Source organism: Carcharhinus amblyrhynchos, chromosome 6 (assembly GCF_965287045.1).
Source record: "Carcharhinus amblyrhynchos chromosome 6, sCarAmb.v2.hapA, whole genome shotgun sequence".
In the NCBI taxonomy this organism is placed as follows: Eukaryota; Metazoa; Chordata; class Chondrichthyes; order Carcharhiniformes; family Carcharhinidae; genus Carcharhinus; species Carcharhinus amblyrhynchos.
The window spans coordinates 40,373,264-40,389,856 of record NC_137329.1 but is presented as its reverse complement, the minus strand read 5'-3'; the positions used below and the strand labels follow the sequence as shown (position 1 = coordinate 40,389,856).

Here is a 16,593-nt window from a genome sequence, read left to right as displayed (position 1 = left end):
CACAACGACCTGGGAGAAAAAATTCCTCCTCACTTCTAACTTAAAAGATGGCCTCTTATTCTGAAAGTATACACTCCAGTTCTAGAACCCCCACAAGAGGACAAATAGCCTCAGCCTGTCAAACCACCTCAGTGTCTTTGTGTTCAATCACACCATTTCCCACTCTTCTAGAATCCAATGAGTATACGCCCAACTTGTACAACCTTTCCCAGTAAGACAACACTTTCATCACAGAAATCAATCTTGTGGACCCTCGTTAATCTACCTTCAATGTAGTTACATCTCTTCTTAAACAAGTAGTGTTGCCACCCACAATCTGATGACAGGCTGGAGGCCTCTCTGGGTAAGACGTCTGCATTACAGAGTTGAAGCCTATAAAAGCAGGTAAATGTACTCGGGGGAGTGAAAGAGATCAATGGGAAGAGGGTGATGCATGGACTGAGAAGAGTTGCAGGGTAGTTGAAAGGAAATAGGTGATGGTTTGGGCACCCCCAATTGTGGGGGGAGAAATGATACGTTATTTTAGCACTGTATCACCTACAAATTGAATCATCCACAGAAATATCTAACAGGACTGAGCCAAATGCAGATATGCTGCAGATTCTTTCTTGGCTTCAGTAACATTAGTCAATAGCATAAATGTGTCTCATTTTTATTCATTAATCAAATTGTAGAAGCCAGGAATGTAACATTATCATTCCCTTATTATCAAACTACCTATTCTTTATGCGGAACACTCATATTTTCTCAAAGCCTTTGAAAACAGACTGTGAACATCTGATGAAATGAAACTTGATACAAATCAATAAGGTGCTTACTTTACATCATATTAACTTATGAACAAACATAACCAATCAATACAGTTTGTCTTTCTGTAATGACACAAATACTGAATTTGCATTGCTTCCTCATAATAGTACGTATATTTCCTAACTAAACAGATTAACTCCTCTGTATCCAGTCTTAGAGAAAACCATCTTGGCATGCTGTCCACTATCTTTTCCTGTAACTGCTTTTTCTGGCATTCCTTTCTTCACAGAAGTTTATTAAATTACTTTCCAACACAAGTTAGTTTACTCAAATGAAGCAACAAATTATTTATTGCTTGATCTTGTGAAAATACTTCCTAATTACTATATTGGTATTTTTCATGTTGGGAACATTTTCCTTCAAAACATAAGTATTTCTCACTTTTTCTGGGTGAAAATAAGGAGAATATCCTTAAAAATGAGTGGAAATCTGATATTTTTATGATTTCCTTCTGAACTATGGTACATGAGCAATCAAGGAAATTGTACATTAAATTTACATATTTTATATGTATAAAATAAATTTTATATTATATTTACATAACACTTCTAAAAAGTTGCAGTTAGTTTGAAGAAAGCATTTTCTTTCAGTTTTTCAGGTTTTATTAGACATGCCAGTCTCATACCAGTGAAGTGCATAGTGCAGTCAGCAGACCTACGGTGCGTTGCCAGCTGCAGGTCACAACCTGGCCAGTGACAATTGATCTCTCCGCATACACAGAAGCAAAGAACGCATTTTCGGAACTCTAGTTGCAGCCAGTTACATTTTACCATTGGAAACTGAGCAGTAATATTGTTCCGCAAATTTGAAGTCCCCCTTATTTGTGTTAAATTGTTCCCAGGCAGTAACTTTTCAACTGTCTGACTTCACAATGGCAATAAATTTACTACCCAAACTTAAACCAACATTTCAGCTGCCTTTTTAAATTCATTTGTGGGACATGGGCATTGCTGGCTGACCAGCATTTATTGCCCATTGTTGGTTGTATGAGGGAAGTTGAGAATCAACCACATTGCTGTGGATCTGGAGTCACATGTAGACCAGATTAGGTAAGAATGGCAGATTTCCTTCCCTCAAGGACATTAGTGAACCAGATGGGATTTTCCGTCAATCAACAATGGTTTCTTGGTCATCATTAGACTCTTAATTCCAGATTTTTTTTTTAACTGAAATCAAATTCCATTAGCTGCCATGGCAGGATTCAAATCTGGGTCCCCAGAACATTAGCTGAGTTTCTGGATTAATAGTCCAGTGTTAATGCCACTAGACCATCACCTCCCTGATGAGACAAAACTGCACTATTCATATGATAATGTGACATGTTGTTATTAAGACATTTGCAAAGCTATTTTTGCCAGTTTCTTAACTAGTTTATTCAAAATGGGTTATATTTCTATTAGAAAGGTTCATGGAGAATATTATAAGATCATGTTAAGTTTTGGCTGCTAATATTGGCATATTATATCACTACCTGAGTTTCTAGTTTAAAAGAATATCTGGTGCATTCTTTAACAATTGTGCATCTTCTGGGTTTCAAAATGCTACTATTGTTTGCACAAATACAGAGAAAGCATACGCCACTTCTAAGATTTACACTTGTTTCTGAGTGTGCATTCCATCAAAGTACAATCTAAATTTAAGTTTATTAAACTTCCGTTTAAGTTTTAAGTTTATTTATTGATGTCACAAGTAGGCTTACATTCACACTACAATTAAGTTACTGTGAAAATCCCCTACTCACCACACTTCCGCGCCGATTCGGGTACACTGAAGGAGAATTTAGAATGGTCAGTGCACCTAACCACCTAACACTCGATTTCTTCAGATTAGCAACTTTTCAATGTAAAAGCATAACAATATACCTGACTCGTTCAGTAATCCGTTATATTTTAATGTTCAGAGGGGAAAAAAATCGCATTTCAAAACGTTTTGTAACCCGGTAAATAGTAAAACATGGGGGACGGGGGCGCTTTTGTCAATAGGGGAGTTTTGCGCTTCTTCCACTATAAATTGACAAGTGCAAAGAGTTTGCCAGTATATTCTTGCATTCCGAGAGTCAAAACAATAGCTACAAATTTTGCGATCTGACTGTTCCCACTTCACGGGGAAATTGTTAATCCTGTTACACTGAAGGAGGCAATAGAATAAGATATTGGTCATTAGAAAAGAGCTGAGGAACACAAAAGCATGGTTGATGCTCTCACACATGACAACTTGCATAATTTGAGGGAGCTCAAACTGTCTGTTTCAGTTGACAGGTCCTGCACATCAGTTCACGTAAAGTCCTGAATTCCCCTCCTCAGATTCTACTTTTAACAGACGCTGTTGTTTCCGTTATTTACTGAAAGTTACTCATGCGAACACCCTAAACACCTAACTAGCAATTTGCAGTTGATTGATTTTGCGTGCAACAGGGGCATTATTTGTATCTTTATTCGCGTATTGAAAGTGCAACTATGATTGTGGTTATAATTTAATTAGAAAGGAAATGCAGCTCTCCAGACCAGTTAGCTATCCCCCTTCCCCAGTTGCAGTGTTAGACTGCCATCAATCTTTGGAGGGGGAACAGAGCTAACAGTTCGAGGCTGGATGGCTCTTCCTCTGAGCTGAAGAAAACTAGAAATAGAATGAGATTTTTACTGTTGACGAAGGAACATGCGAAATCGAAACGTTGGCTCCATTCTCTCTCCACAGATGCTGTCTGACCTGCTGAGATTTTCCAGCATTTTCTGTTGTCTCGGATACCAGCATCCGCAGTATTTTTACATTGTGCTGCCGACCTTTGTTCAGTCAAGTGAGTTTTTGTTACTATTTCAAGTAACAAGTCCCTTCTCGGGATTATGATGAAACCTGAATGATGTGTTTCTATATATCTCTGACCTTTATGCTTGCGAAAAGTGAAGCATTATATAACATGGACAAGTGTTATGCTAGTACAGTGCGCGCTGCATATCGCTGTTTTCTCTTAAATCCTAATGTACGAAGTTAACTTTAGACTTTACTAGATTGTCACAAGATTTGGACTTTTAATATTTTATGTTACCGAAAATGTGGTATTGGTACACATTACAGCGGCGTAAAATTCCAAATCCGTTTGCTGCGCTGGCAATTTTCAATTAAAGCCATCACCGTGTGCATTTCATTTTAAGCAACATTTCAGACAAATATAACAAGTTGCATGAGAGAGAGAGAGAGACCTACCTGCTCTCCCTGGGAAATGATATCTCGTTTCTGCCGTATTATACGGTTGCTTTTCCTAGAGAAAGGGAACAAGGAAAGGTTTGTTCTGCACAGGTAAACTGCACCTTCACTGGTAATGCGTGCGCATTGCTGCAAAGGAATGCGAATAAAAGCCTAGCTTCTCCGCACTAAACAGCGAACGGTTGACACTTAAAAAAAAGAATCATCATTTATACCCGCGATCAGAAAAAAAAACACCTCGCTTCATTCAATCGGATAAATGTAATCGAACCCTCTTTTCAACGAACATGTTCTGTACTCCTCGCACGATTAGATGAACGGTCGTTTATTTTTTCCCCCAATACAATTGTCAGGCATTTCGCCTTTTTTCGGATGCTAACGGTGGGCTTACCTCTCTGAAGTTTCCTCAGTGGACATTTGCACATTGTTCCCACTGCAGCAAATTAACACTGAGGAGGAAAATAAAACGAGGGCACTGGTTTAATTTTGGACGGAATTCGCCTGTTTTAAAAATTCCGAATAAAAGTTTCAATGTTAACAACACATTTTAACTCGTGAAGCCATATACACATTGAAAATGTATTAATGACCACGGATTGTGTTACTTGAAATAGGATTAACGTTCGCTCCGCGGAACTATGCGGGTTAAAATCACCGTTATGTTATTTTAACTCACCCTGCGTTGCTAACATCACCAAACAGTGCAAAGCTGGGTAGAAGTTGCTCTTTATTCTGGACTGAGGTCTGAGCTCCATGTGTGCCGCCGACAATGCGAGTTGCAACCTTCGGGTACGTTTCCTGCAGGGAGATACTGTATTTCCCTCAATCCGTATTGATGTTTCCAATGTTGGCTTCCTCTGATATTCCGTTCTGAGTTCTGCGCATTCCGGTTAACTGGTTAAGAGGAGGCGCGTATGCAAATGAAAAACCCAAATCATTTCGTAACACCGAGCACAGAACCTGAAATCATGACACTTGTTACCGACCCAACTTTAACGAGAAGATCCATAGCCTCTTGCTTAATAACTTTTACTTTTTTTTGTAGAAATCTGAACTATTTAACCCTTCAAGTATTTATTTCCAACGTCCAAAATTCTTTGGTGACCTTGAATTCACTCTCTAAACGCAATCCAAGTTTTATTGGTAATTTTCTGAATATCTCGATATTTGCAACATTGGATAGGAGTGAATGGTTAATCAAATACTGATTTAAATTTCATTTAACCATTTTCCCCATTGCACTACAATTTAATATCCCATTATAGTTACATTTTGCAAGGAAATGGGGTAGGCTGCACTAAACTTATCTCCAACTGCAGATTTTTTTTCTTTCGTGAATTTATGTTGTCCATTGTATCTAGGACTTCCTCAAGAAAAAAGTTGGTCGCGCAAAATGAGAACAATTAATGATATCATTGCGTTAAAAAAAGTGAGGGCTCTTTTTGGTTTTTTTTGGTATTTTTTAGGTAGGGGAAGGAGGGCGAGTTTCTGAGGCAGCGATCAGGTGGCGTCCTCTCCCTCAGGTTGACTTCCTTGGTCCTAAGTGGAGAGAGAGAGAGAGGTGAGCGCGTGGGCACCCTCTCTCTCACCTGGCGCGCTCCCCCCAAACCAAGTGAGGAAGAGGGAAGGGGGCGCGTGAGCCGCGGGAGTTTACCCCAGCTCTCTCCCCCCACTATTCCCCGGCCACACCCTCACCTGCAGGTGAGGCACCTGGCGCACACAGGCCAGCACGCGAAACCTAGGCAGTTGCCGCACGCTGTAAACGTTTCTCATTCCCTTGCATTTTCTTGCCCCGCCATCGGTTTATATATTTTTGTTTAATTTTGCATTGCTTGTGCATATGTCCCACTGTGCAGTGAAGCTGAGAAAAAAAATGCGTTCTCTCTTCGAAGCCATGAGCCATTCGGTTTGAGGTTGCTCCAGGTGTGAAAATAGGTAGGCGAGAACTTCTCTTTATGATTGGAATAAATCGAGGCAAATAATTTTTAAAAAACCGTGGGCCCCTCTTTACTCAAATTGTGGAAATGTTGCTAATGATTGAAAGTGAAAGAGTGCAGAGTTGCAACTATTGAGAGTTGAGCAGATTGTGGCTGATTTTAATAGAATAGAGAATATCAAGAGAATATCAGATAGAGATCTTTAGAATTATGGAGGATTTAATAGTCCTGGAGAAATGATTTGATCTTGTGGCAGAACAAAAATATAAGACAATCAATAACGGATCCAGTAAATAACTTAGGATGAATTTTACTGTGACAATATTGTGCCATTAAGAAATATATTTTAATCATGTTTCTCTGCAAGATGTTTGATGTTTTAGCAGTCCCTGGGATTTTGTTGGCACAGTGTTGTCTGTACTGACACCTTTTATTGTAACTGAAGCAGTATAATTGACATCATGTTGGTTTTAATCTGAACTAATGCAGTGTTCTGTTGTTTCAGTGTTCCCCGATATGGCAGAATTTAGCTTGCTTGGGGGTGATTGACAAGTCAGATAATGTGGTTAAGGGCAGCTATTTTCACAGAGAAGTCAGTTTTAGTTTTGTTTTTCAGAAGCTGATTGAAGATGAGAGACACAGCAGTGTTTTTTCTCCTCTCTGGAATTGGAATTGGAGATTTTGTTATCTGGGTGCTGATTTTGGAAGCTGATAGAGACTGGATTTACCTTTCTGGGGTTTTGTGTTTGGACGATACATCCTTCTCTGAAAACTGCTATCAGATTTCCTGTCCAGAAGTGTAACAAAGCTGGAAATCCAGCATTATGTGTACATATTTGTTTTTGTGCTAACTAATTCTATGGGATATTGCTTTAACTTGGAACAGAAGAGATAGCTCACTGTTAAGAGTTATACTTTGTCATGTTTAAGTCTTGTAATTGGGAAAAGTTATTATAATTATTTGTTATATTCTGTGTTTTTAATTAAACTTTGTTTGATAAAAGTTCCTAGTGATTCATTTGAATCATACCTGTAGTGAAACACTTTTATGCTAATCCATGCCAAAATGAATGTAAATGTAGGCGCCGGGTTGATTTCATAAAACACTTTGGAGTCTCTTACCCTTGTCTTAACATTACTGAGAAAGCTGAGAATGTTGGACTCCCTGGCTCTCAGAGGGTTGGAGTATGAAGGAACATAGGAGCAGGAGTAAGGCATTTAGCCCTTCCATCCTGCTCCACCATGCATAAGATCAAGGTCGATCTGGTTATGGTCACAACACTACTCTCCTGTTTGTGTCCCATAACCTTTGATTCCCTTCTGTTTAGGATCAGATCAGAAACTCCAAGGTATGTCATGGGGTTAGCCTAGACCCTAACTTTTTATGATTTTGTCATTAGGATGAACATAATAGATCCCCTTCCAGGTATGATTCAATTGGCCCACTGGGAAGCTTTTATCAAAACAAATGTTATTTAGGAACACAGTTGGAATATAACAAAAAGAATTAGCTTAACTTTTATCCATTGAAATGCTTAAACATAACAAGTTATAATCCTTAACAGCAAGCGAACTCTGTTGCTCCAATGTAAGCAATACCCCAGGAGCATAAATCCCTTCTTTAGAACCCAGTTAGCACCAAAAACAGATATGCTCATATAGATGCTAGATTTCCAGCCTTTTCCACCACTGGAAAGAGATCCACACTAACGCCTGTCTTCTGATTCTTTTACAATCACCTCCTGAGAAAAATCCATCCACAAACAGCAGAATCTCAGAGAAAGTGACTTATTTCCTGGAAAATTCCAATCTCCAACTCCAGAGAGAGAAAGAAAGCTTTCTCTGAAGATCCTAGGCCAATGACTGCCCCTGATTTCTCTATATAAGCCTAGCTCCATCCAGTCACCTGCTTTCTTTCCTGTCAATCACCTAAATCAAGCAAAACCCCAGGGGAAACAAAATAACAGAACAGCATTAGCCCAGGTTAAAACTAACATTCTAGCAATTAGGACCAATTATGCTGCTGCGGTAACAATAGAGGCTACCGGTTACAGACAAAACAGCACTGATAATAAAAATGCTAAATCAGATTCTGCGCAAGAAACATGGCTAAAATACATTTCTTGAAGGTACAGTATCATTAGACTTGTCTATCAAGAATCTATCTAACTCAGCCTTGAATAAATTCATTGATTCTGCCTCTGTTATTGTCTGGGAAGAGAATTTCACAAACTAATGACGCTGAGAGAAAAGTATTCTCATCTCCATTCCAAATGGCAAATCGTCTTATTTTTAAGTAGTGTCCCCTAGTCCTAATGTCCCTTAAAGGGAAAACGTCTATCCTGTCAAGCCCTCTCAACAATCTATTTGCTTCAAAAAGATCATCCCTCATTCTTCTAAATTCTAATGGGTCGAGGCCCAACCTGTCCAAAATCTACTCACAAGATAAGCTAGGAAGTCTTGGAATGAGTTGGGTGAATCTTCTCTGAACTGCTCCTAGTGCATTTCTATCCTTTTTAAATAAGGAAAACAAAACTCTGTACAGTAGTCCAGTTGTGGTCTCACCAAGGCCTTATACAGTTGCAATAAAGCTTCCTCATTTTTGTATTTCATTCCCCTTGCAATAAACACCACAATTCCATTTGCCTGATATATCTATACACTAACTTCTTGTGATTCATACACAGGACACCCTCTTCTCTACCACCAAGTTCATTAACAATTGTCATATTAAAAGAACACCAATATGCTGCTATTTACTAGCATTAACTCTCTATGGTGAGTTTAACTGGCATTTAATGTGCAACCATAACAACTTCATTAAAATCATGGGGAGATTGAGTTGCCATTTTCAGAATGCAGAGTAGCATAAATTACCAAGCAACCTGCGGCAATTTGCAATTCACAGGGCGTCTTTTCCTCATCGAGAGTGATGAGTGTCACTGAGGTTACTTTGTTTTTCAGCAAAATTAGACCCTTCTAAATAATTTTATGTGACATAAAGTGATAATGATTAGGGAAGTCCAAGCTTAGAAAGAATAACTACAAATGATGGGAGATGACTTAAGTATAAAATTGTTTAAAAAATGAGTTAAACAATCAATAAAAACAAATTAAATTTCCTATTCAACACACCTGTGCACACCTTCCAAAACAAAATGGGGGAATTTGGAGGAAATTATTTATAATGAGGAACCAGATGTAGTAAGGATAATTGAAATATGGTTTAATAAAGAACAATGGCAAATGTTACTGGATATAGGATAGTTGCAAAGGAATTAGAAGGAGAAAGGGAGTGGGGTAGTTGTATTACTTAGTGATAATGCCATTGCAGTAGAAAAGATTAACTAACATAAAATAGATATTAAATCCATACGGATTGAAACAAAAGTGAAAGGATCAATCACATAAATCAAGGTATTCTATAGCACATTTAATCATGGAAATGAAGAATGTAAAGGAATACCTGTGAAATGAGTAAAAGATATCGCATAAGAATCATGGGGAATTTCAGCTACTTCCAAGTAAACTGCCATGAAGAGGTGGAGAAATGAGAAAAGGGAATTTAATTTTTACAGCATGTTAGGAATTCCTTTCCTCCCCAGACCATAAAAAACCCAATACAGATGATTTAAGATTAGATCTGGAATGGAAAATGAACTAGATCGATTGATAGAAGTATAGGGGAGGTCTCGGCAATAATGATCATAACATAATAAGGTTTAAAATAAGGATTGTGAAAGATAAAAGTAAATCAAAAGCCAAAGTACTAAATTGGACAAAATCATTTGGAGAGCAAGAGAGTAAAGTAATAGTGAAGGTAAACCAAACAAAAACATAGACAAAGAATTAGAATAGTACACAGTGGGAAATATTTAACATGGTGGTTGTAATAGCATCAGGAGAAATAAATTGCTGTTAAAAAACCAAGTAACCAATATTGAAACCATGACTGAATATAGAGATATGTGTAAAACTGAAATTAAATTTAAAAATCCTGCACTCTACACAGTCAATAAAAGTGAAGATGACAAAAGCAAATACGAAAAGTTTAGGAAAGAAGTTAAAACAAAGGAAAAGAAACTTGAGCAATAAATTACTGGGGAATAATATACTCAGCGGACACATAAATGACAAAATAAATTAGGCTCTGGAAAGGGCCAGATATCCCTTTCAAAATAAGCATAAAATAAGCACACAGCAAAGTGGCAGATAAATTGAAAAGTTAATTTGCCTCAATATTTGACAGGGACAATAATAAATTGGGTATGAAGTTAGAGGAGAGATTAGAAAAGACATAAGAGCTTTTAAAATAGCAAGGGGAGGAGATAATTGATAAATTAATCAAGCTTAAAAAGGCTAAAAGCTTCCTCGTCGAGCTGATTGCTCCCATTCATGTTAAAGGAAATTGGGGACATAATTCATTAGAGAAAAAAAATCAGAGGATGAATGTTAAGGAAAAGATGGAACAAGTACAGAATTCATGTCACAAAAAATGTAATTGAAAACAGCTAGGAAATGAAAATACAATATAATGTATGCAAAAGAATATTTAAAGTATTCAATTCTTTGAAGAAGTAACAGAATTGATAGACAAGGGGAATATATTTGGTAATATATTTGGACTCCTGCTGCCTGCACTTACCTAGAAGCTGAGTGGAAATTCCCTTCAATTTACCTGTAATTACTCTTAAGTGATTCTTAATGAGTCAAATTAGCTAACCCTCACCCCACCCCCAACCTTCATTTGCAAAATGGTCCAGAGATGTGATGGAGCTGGGCAACAAGCAAGCTGGCCAGCTCCCTTACAGCAGGGTTCAAAAATTCAGCCCAGTGAGTTGGGGTCAAGGGTAACTACTTTGACTGGCAATAAGTGGGAAATGGTGTTTCACGTGGATCCCAATGGTGGGATCACTGGTGTTCACAAGTTATATTAATGATTTGAAATCAATAAGCAAAGTACAATATCAAAATTTAAGAGGACACCTAATTGAAAATGTAGTTCAGAACATGGAAGAATGCGACAATATAAAGGGCGATTTTAATAAATTAACAGACTGGGTGCGTAACTGGAAAATTAATTTCAAATGTGAAGTGGTGCATCTTGCTAGCAAAAATAAGGAGGTAACATGCTGCTTGTATAGGAATCTAAATGTAGCAGAGAAACAGAGAGATCACAAATAGCAGCAAGGCAACATAATACCATTAAAAAAAAACAAGGTACTGGGTTTAATTTTTAGAATTAGCATTAGAATGGAAAAACAGAGAAGTTACGTTAATCAAACCACACTTGGAGCATTGTACGTACTTCTGATCTCCATATTATAACAAGGAGATAGAGCCATTGAAGAAGGTGTATAAAAGATTCACAAAAATGATATCATTTCTGAGAAGATACACTTATCAGAAAGGATGAACAGGTTGGAATACTTTTCTTCAGAAAAGAGAAAGTTGTAATGTAACTTACAAAGTTCCTTAAGATGATGAAATGTTTTGATATGATACACGGAGTGGATATAGACTGAAATTTGCAGCAAGACAATAAGTTTCAGCAGCGGCACCAAAAGCAGATACCATATTTAAAAGGCTGTTGGCTCTGCATTCACCATCGCATGATGCCAACAAGCCTCTGCCTGACTGCTGACTGCTGCCTGCTGCCTGCTGCCAAGGAGTTGAATGGAAATTTGAAGCCTCAATGCCAGAAGGAAGACCCTGGGTGGCTGTATGATTCTGCAAACTTCCCAGGTACAGGAGTAAGAGAAGTACAGTCTGCCTGAGCAAGAAAGCCTGGACAGAGATCACAGAGGCAATCAGCAACTGTGAAGAACCAAAACGACCTGGAACCAGTGCCACAAGCAATGATCTCATTCAGTCTATTAAGGTGAGCTTCAATATTTTTTGCCCTTTTGTGGTTTGCATATGGCAACATGAGAGCTTGGCACAGAGGGAATGACCACCCAGTCAGTGGCAAAAAGGTCAGCATATTTTTTCAGAGGTTTGGCTTCATCTTAGTGAGAGGCAGCCATCAGTCATTCCTGATCTTCACCAGGTCCTTCTAGAATTCCCTCATGCAAGAGGCGTTGGTGTGTCCCAATCGTGGACCCCTTGGGCTGCCACTAGCATAGATGTTGTCTCTGTGGGGAAACTAAAAGTATCTTTTTGTGCTTGCAGAAGAAAACAACATACAACAGCAAGGAAAAAGACAGGACTGGCAGAAGAGTGTCATACCTTCATATCCTCACTCGTATGGAAAGGAGACCTTGGAAATGGTAGGGCAGCTGCATTATTGAAGATGATGAAACAGGACTGCTCATCCGAGAGCATAAGTGAAATTGTGGAAAAGCAGTAGAGTGCATCTGGCACACAAGGCATAGTGCTCAGGTATCCATCACTGAACACATAGAGCTCCGCAGTAGGGGAATTTGAGAGAAGGAAATGTAAATCCCTTAAGCCTTCAATGTATCTGTCCTCTTATGCAGGTTGGGGTCTTCACTGCAGGAAACTAGAAAGGTCAAAGGGCCAGCTGGCTAGTTGTGAAGATGAGGAGGGATGACCCTCTGTCAGTACAGTTCTGATGAAGAGTCATCTAGGCTTGAAACATTGGCTGTATTCTGCCCCCACAGAATTGCTGAGATTTTCCAGCATTTACTGTTTTCTGTCACATCATGGTCTATACTTAAAACTAGATTTCCCAATCATCAAGTTACTCTTTGCTGCTTATCATACCATATTCCTATAATTAGTCTGGTAAAATGGATTGCGTTGCACATGATTATAGTGGATTATTCGTACAGATTTTATGAACTGATTTTCTAACAACTAGGCCAACGAAAACCACATAGGTGGTTTATCTCCATTGGAATCAAATCAAATGGACCCAGTGTTACAGTATAATTTCAACAATAGGTGTGAAATAAACTTTTAACAATGTTCACATTGGCTGCCTGGGAACTTACATTTAATTTCCTTTAAACATTCACAAAGATATTTTCTGGCATTGACATTTTTTGCTAACATGGAAAATATACCCAGTGTTTGGACATCATTGAGTAAATCTGGTGCGTGCATGGTAATGAAATTGTAGATGCACAGATCTTTGCTTTATCTGACTAAAGAATAATATGAAACCAGCAGTATAACTATTAACTATGTCACTGTGAGCTTATACCAGTGCCAGGAGATACATGCAGCATAAAAGCAGAATTTTATTACTGCTTTGAAATTAAAATGTCAAATTTAATTACCTACTTCCTATAATAACACAAGGTCTAAATTTCTCAATCAGTATTTTTGTTGGCTCTTCTCTCTGAATGCTGACCCAATTAACCCATCTTCACTTTGCAGATGTCAAAAGATCTGAAGTATATTTCCAGCATTTTCTGTTTTTAATTACTTTTAATAACATACCAATATTGTCATGCTGAAAGGAAATAGAACATCATTATTTTGGGTTCACTGAATTTTAAAAAAATCCAGGTGCATTTTAATTACAACTTCCTTATTAAATATTTTTTCAGGAGACATTTAGTTTTAACAATGAGCTTTGTTTTGGTAAAAGGGGTAACAGTTGCCTTGTAACGTGTAGCCAAGTGATTGAATTTAAAGGTTACTTGAGAAAATGAATGGTGACAAAGATTTTAAGCTGTATTTTCTTGCCCCCTTGACAATGGGTCGGTAAGTGGGAGGGTTGGCAATTTGGCAGGTGTAGGACTTGGGAACGCAAACTGTTGTCTTCCTACGCCATGGCATATTACCAGAGGTAGGGAGCTTGGCAGCTCAGCAAGCCACCAGACAACCAATTGAACAAAGTAAGCAGTCAATTCAAGGCTATTTTCTGTCCTCCAAACATTCTCCCATGTCAGAAGGGCCTGCTGTTAAGGGAGAAGACAACTGGGTGATTCGTAGTAGCTTACCAGTAGGCTCCTCATGAATGGGTGGGGAATGTTTTACGTTATGGGTGCCACATGCCCATGGAAGGACCCTTCCAGCGGTAATGGCCACTCCCCTGGCAATAGCATCATTGGTGCACAGTGATCACTCTCCCGCCAAACTGTTGTGAAAGTTAATTTCATTGTCACCCCTTTTCTGAAATGTTGGAAAGGAAAGAAATGTTGGAATAGGCTTCTTGCATGTAAATGGTGTGTAAATTAAATTGTAAATAAAAGCAACTGGTGAACCTCCAGGCTGTTTTTATTTAGCTTTTTTCCCTTACGGTTTTTTAAAAAACTTTTTCATGGGATGTGGGTATCACTGGCCATGTGCTGTACATACGAAACGAAGTACTATTACCGAGGCAGTTCCAGAATTTTGATCCAGTGACACTGAAGGAATAAGGATATAATGGCGGGGCAGGCTCGAAGGGCTAGATGGCCTACTCCTGCTTCTATTTCTTATGTTCTTATGTCTTTGTTGCTTTGTTCTTCTTCATGGTAGAGATTGCAGGTTTGGAAGATGTTGGCAAAAAGATTTCATGAGTTGCTGGAGTGCATCTCGTAAATTGTACACACCGCTGCAACTATGTGGAGGAAGTCAATGTTTAAAGTGGTCCATGAGGTGGTAGTCATAAGAAATAAGAAATAGGAGCAGGAGTAGGCCATCCAGCCCTTCGAGCCTGCCCCGCCATTCAATAAGATCATGGCTGATCTGTCGCTGCTCAGTTCCACTTTCCCGCCCTCTCCCCATAACCCTTAATCCCCTCTCCTATCAAAAACCCATCAACCCGCGTCTTAAAAATATTTAGCGAGGCAGCCTCCACCACTTCAACGGGCAGAGAATTCCAGAGATTCACCACCCTTTGAGTGAAGAAGTTCCTCCTCAACTCCGTTCTAAACCGCCCCCCTTTTATCTTGAGGCTGTGCCCCCTAGTCCTATTGTCTTTTTTGAGCGGGAAGAGTCTTTCCACCTCTATCCTATCCATCCCATTCATCATCTTATACGTCTCAATGAGATCTCCTCTCATTCTTCTAAACTCTAACGAGTACAAGCCCAGTTTATTCAGCCTCTCGTCATAGCTCAACCCCCTCAACTCCGGTATCAGCCTAGTAAACCTCCTCTGCACTCCCTCCAAGGCCAAAATATCTTTGCGCAGGTGCGGCGCCCAAAAATGCACACAGTACTCCAGTTGCGGCCTCACCAATGCCCTATACAGCTGCAGCAAGACCTCCCTACTTTTATATTCAATCCCCTTCGCTATGAAGGCCAGCATCCCATTTGCCTTCCTGACCACCTGCTGCACCTGCAAGCTGGGTTTTTGCGACTCATGCACAAGGACCCCGAGGTCCCTCTGCACCGTCGCCTGCTGCAGTTTTTCGCCTCGTAAGTAATAGTCCTTCCTACCATTTTTCCTACCAAAGTGGACCACCTCACACTTGCCAACATTAAATTCCATTTGCCATTTCCTGGCCCATTCGCCCAGCCTATCTAGATCCTTCTGCAGACTCTCCACACCCTCCGCACAATTTGCCGTTCCCCCAATTTTGGTGTCATCAGCAAATTTCGACACTCTACACTCGGTTCCCTCCTCCAGATCATCTATATAAATGGTAAAAAGCTGAGGCCCCAGCACCGACCCCTGGGGCACTCCACTAGTCACCATCCGCCAATCCGAATAGCACCCGTTGACCCCCACTCTCTGCCTCCTATTTGACAACCAATCCTCTATCCACGCTAACACCCTACCCCCAACTCCATGTCCCTCGACCTTATGCAATAACCTCTTGTGAGGCACTTTGTCAAATGGGCTGATTTGCCCTGAATGGTGTCAAGTGTTATTCGGCATTTATTTTAAATACCTTCCAAAGAGACAAACAAGAACAGTAGTCAACTCTAATTCATTCAACAATTTCTTTATTTAACACTTCAGGCACCAACTCAAACTTAGTTGCAACTCAGCAACTCTCAACTGAGCTTTTTTAATTCTTAACTGAGCATCAACTTTAATTGAACATTAACTTTAATTATTGAACAAAAGACACTACCAAGCTTAGGAAAAGTTTAGCCAAGAAATATTGCCAATGTAGAATCTTCTCTTCTATCTTCTCTCTGAAGATTCCCTCAGAGCACATGTTTTACAATAGTTAATCTCTATAACATTGTCGTTGGCAAACAAAGGACTGCAACGTCTTGTATCTGTAAATTCTCACTTGCTTCCAGAAGATTCTCTGTCATCTAGTCAACTATGTAACCAGAAACTGATCACATGGCTCAAACAGCCAATGAAATTATTTGTAACAATGCCATTATGCTTAGTTCAGGCTGCATGTCCCACACATAACAGCAATAAATTTTGAGGTCATTATGTCTGAGTCAGCATAATCAACTTCTCATATTTAATCAACACAGGAAGCTTCAGATCATGGTTCCCAGACCAAAACTCTGACTCAGAGCAACTTTACAACCTGCATCAGGTTTTAATTATAAGTTGATCAAAAATCCCAGCATGCTTAACTCTCAGCCAGAATAGCCATTTAAAAGCCACTATTGCCATATTGTTTAAAATCATTGCTTTAGCTGTTCTTTCTCTGTCTACACAAGCTTCTTCAATGTTGTTGGAGCTATACCAATTAAGGCATATAGAGTTTATTCCCTAATTTGTGCCCTGTAGATGGTGGAGAGGAATTAGAAGGTGAATTGCTCAGCACAAAAT

General features: G+C 39.1%; 1 protein-coding gene across 1 annotated transcript in view; it reads right to left on the bottom strand.

The window, feature by feature from the left end:
* otog (otogelin) overlaps positions 1-12,320 on the bottom strand; it is a 248,022-nt gene extending 235,702 nt beyond the window's left edge. The window contains exons 1-3 of the mRNA XM_080189956.1: positions 12,177-12,320; positions 4,688-4,809; positions 4,012-4,066 (exon numbers count right to left, since the gene is read on the bottom strand). Of these exons, the coding sequence (XP_080046082.1) occupies positions 4,012-4,066; positions 4,688-4,809; positions 12,177-12,320 (321 nt within the window). The remainder of the gene's footprint in view (positions 1-4,011; positions 4,067-4,687; positions 4,810-12,176) is intronic.
* Positions 12,321-16,593: the final 4,273 nt, after the last annotated feature.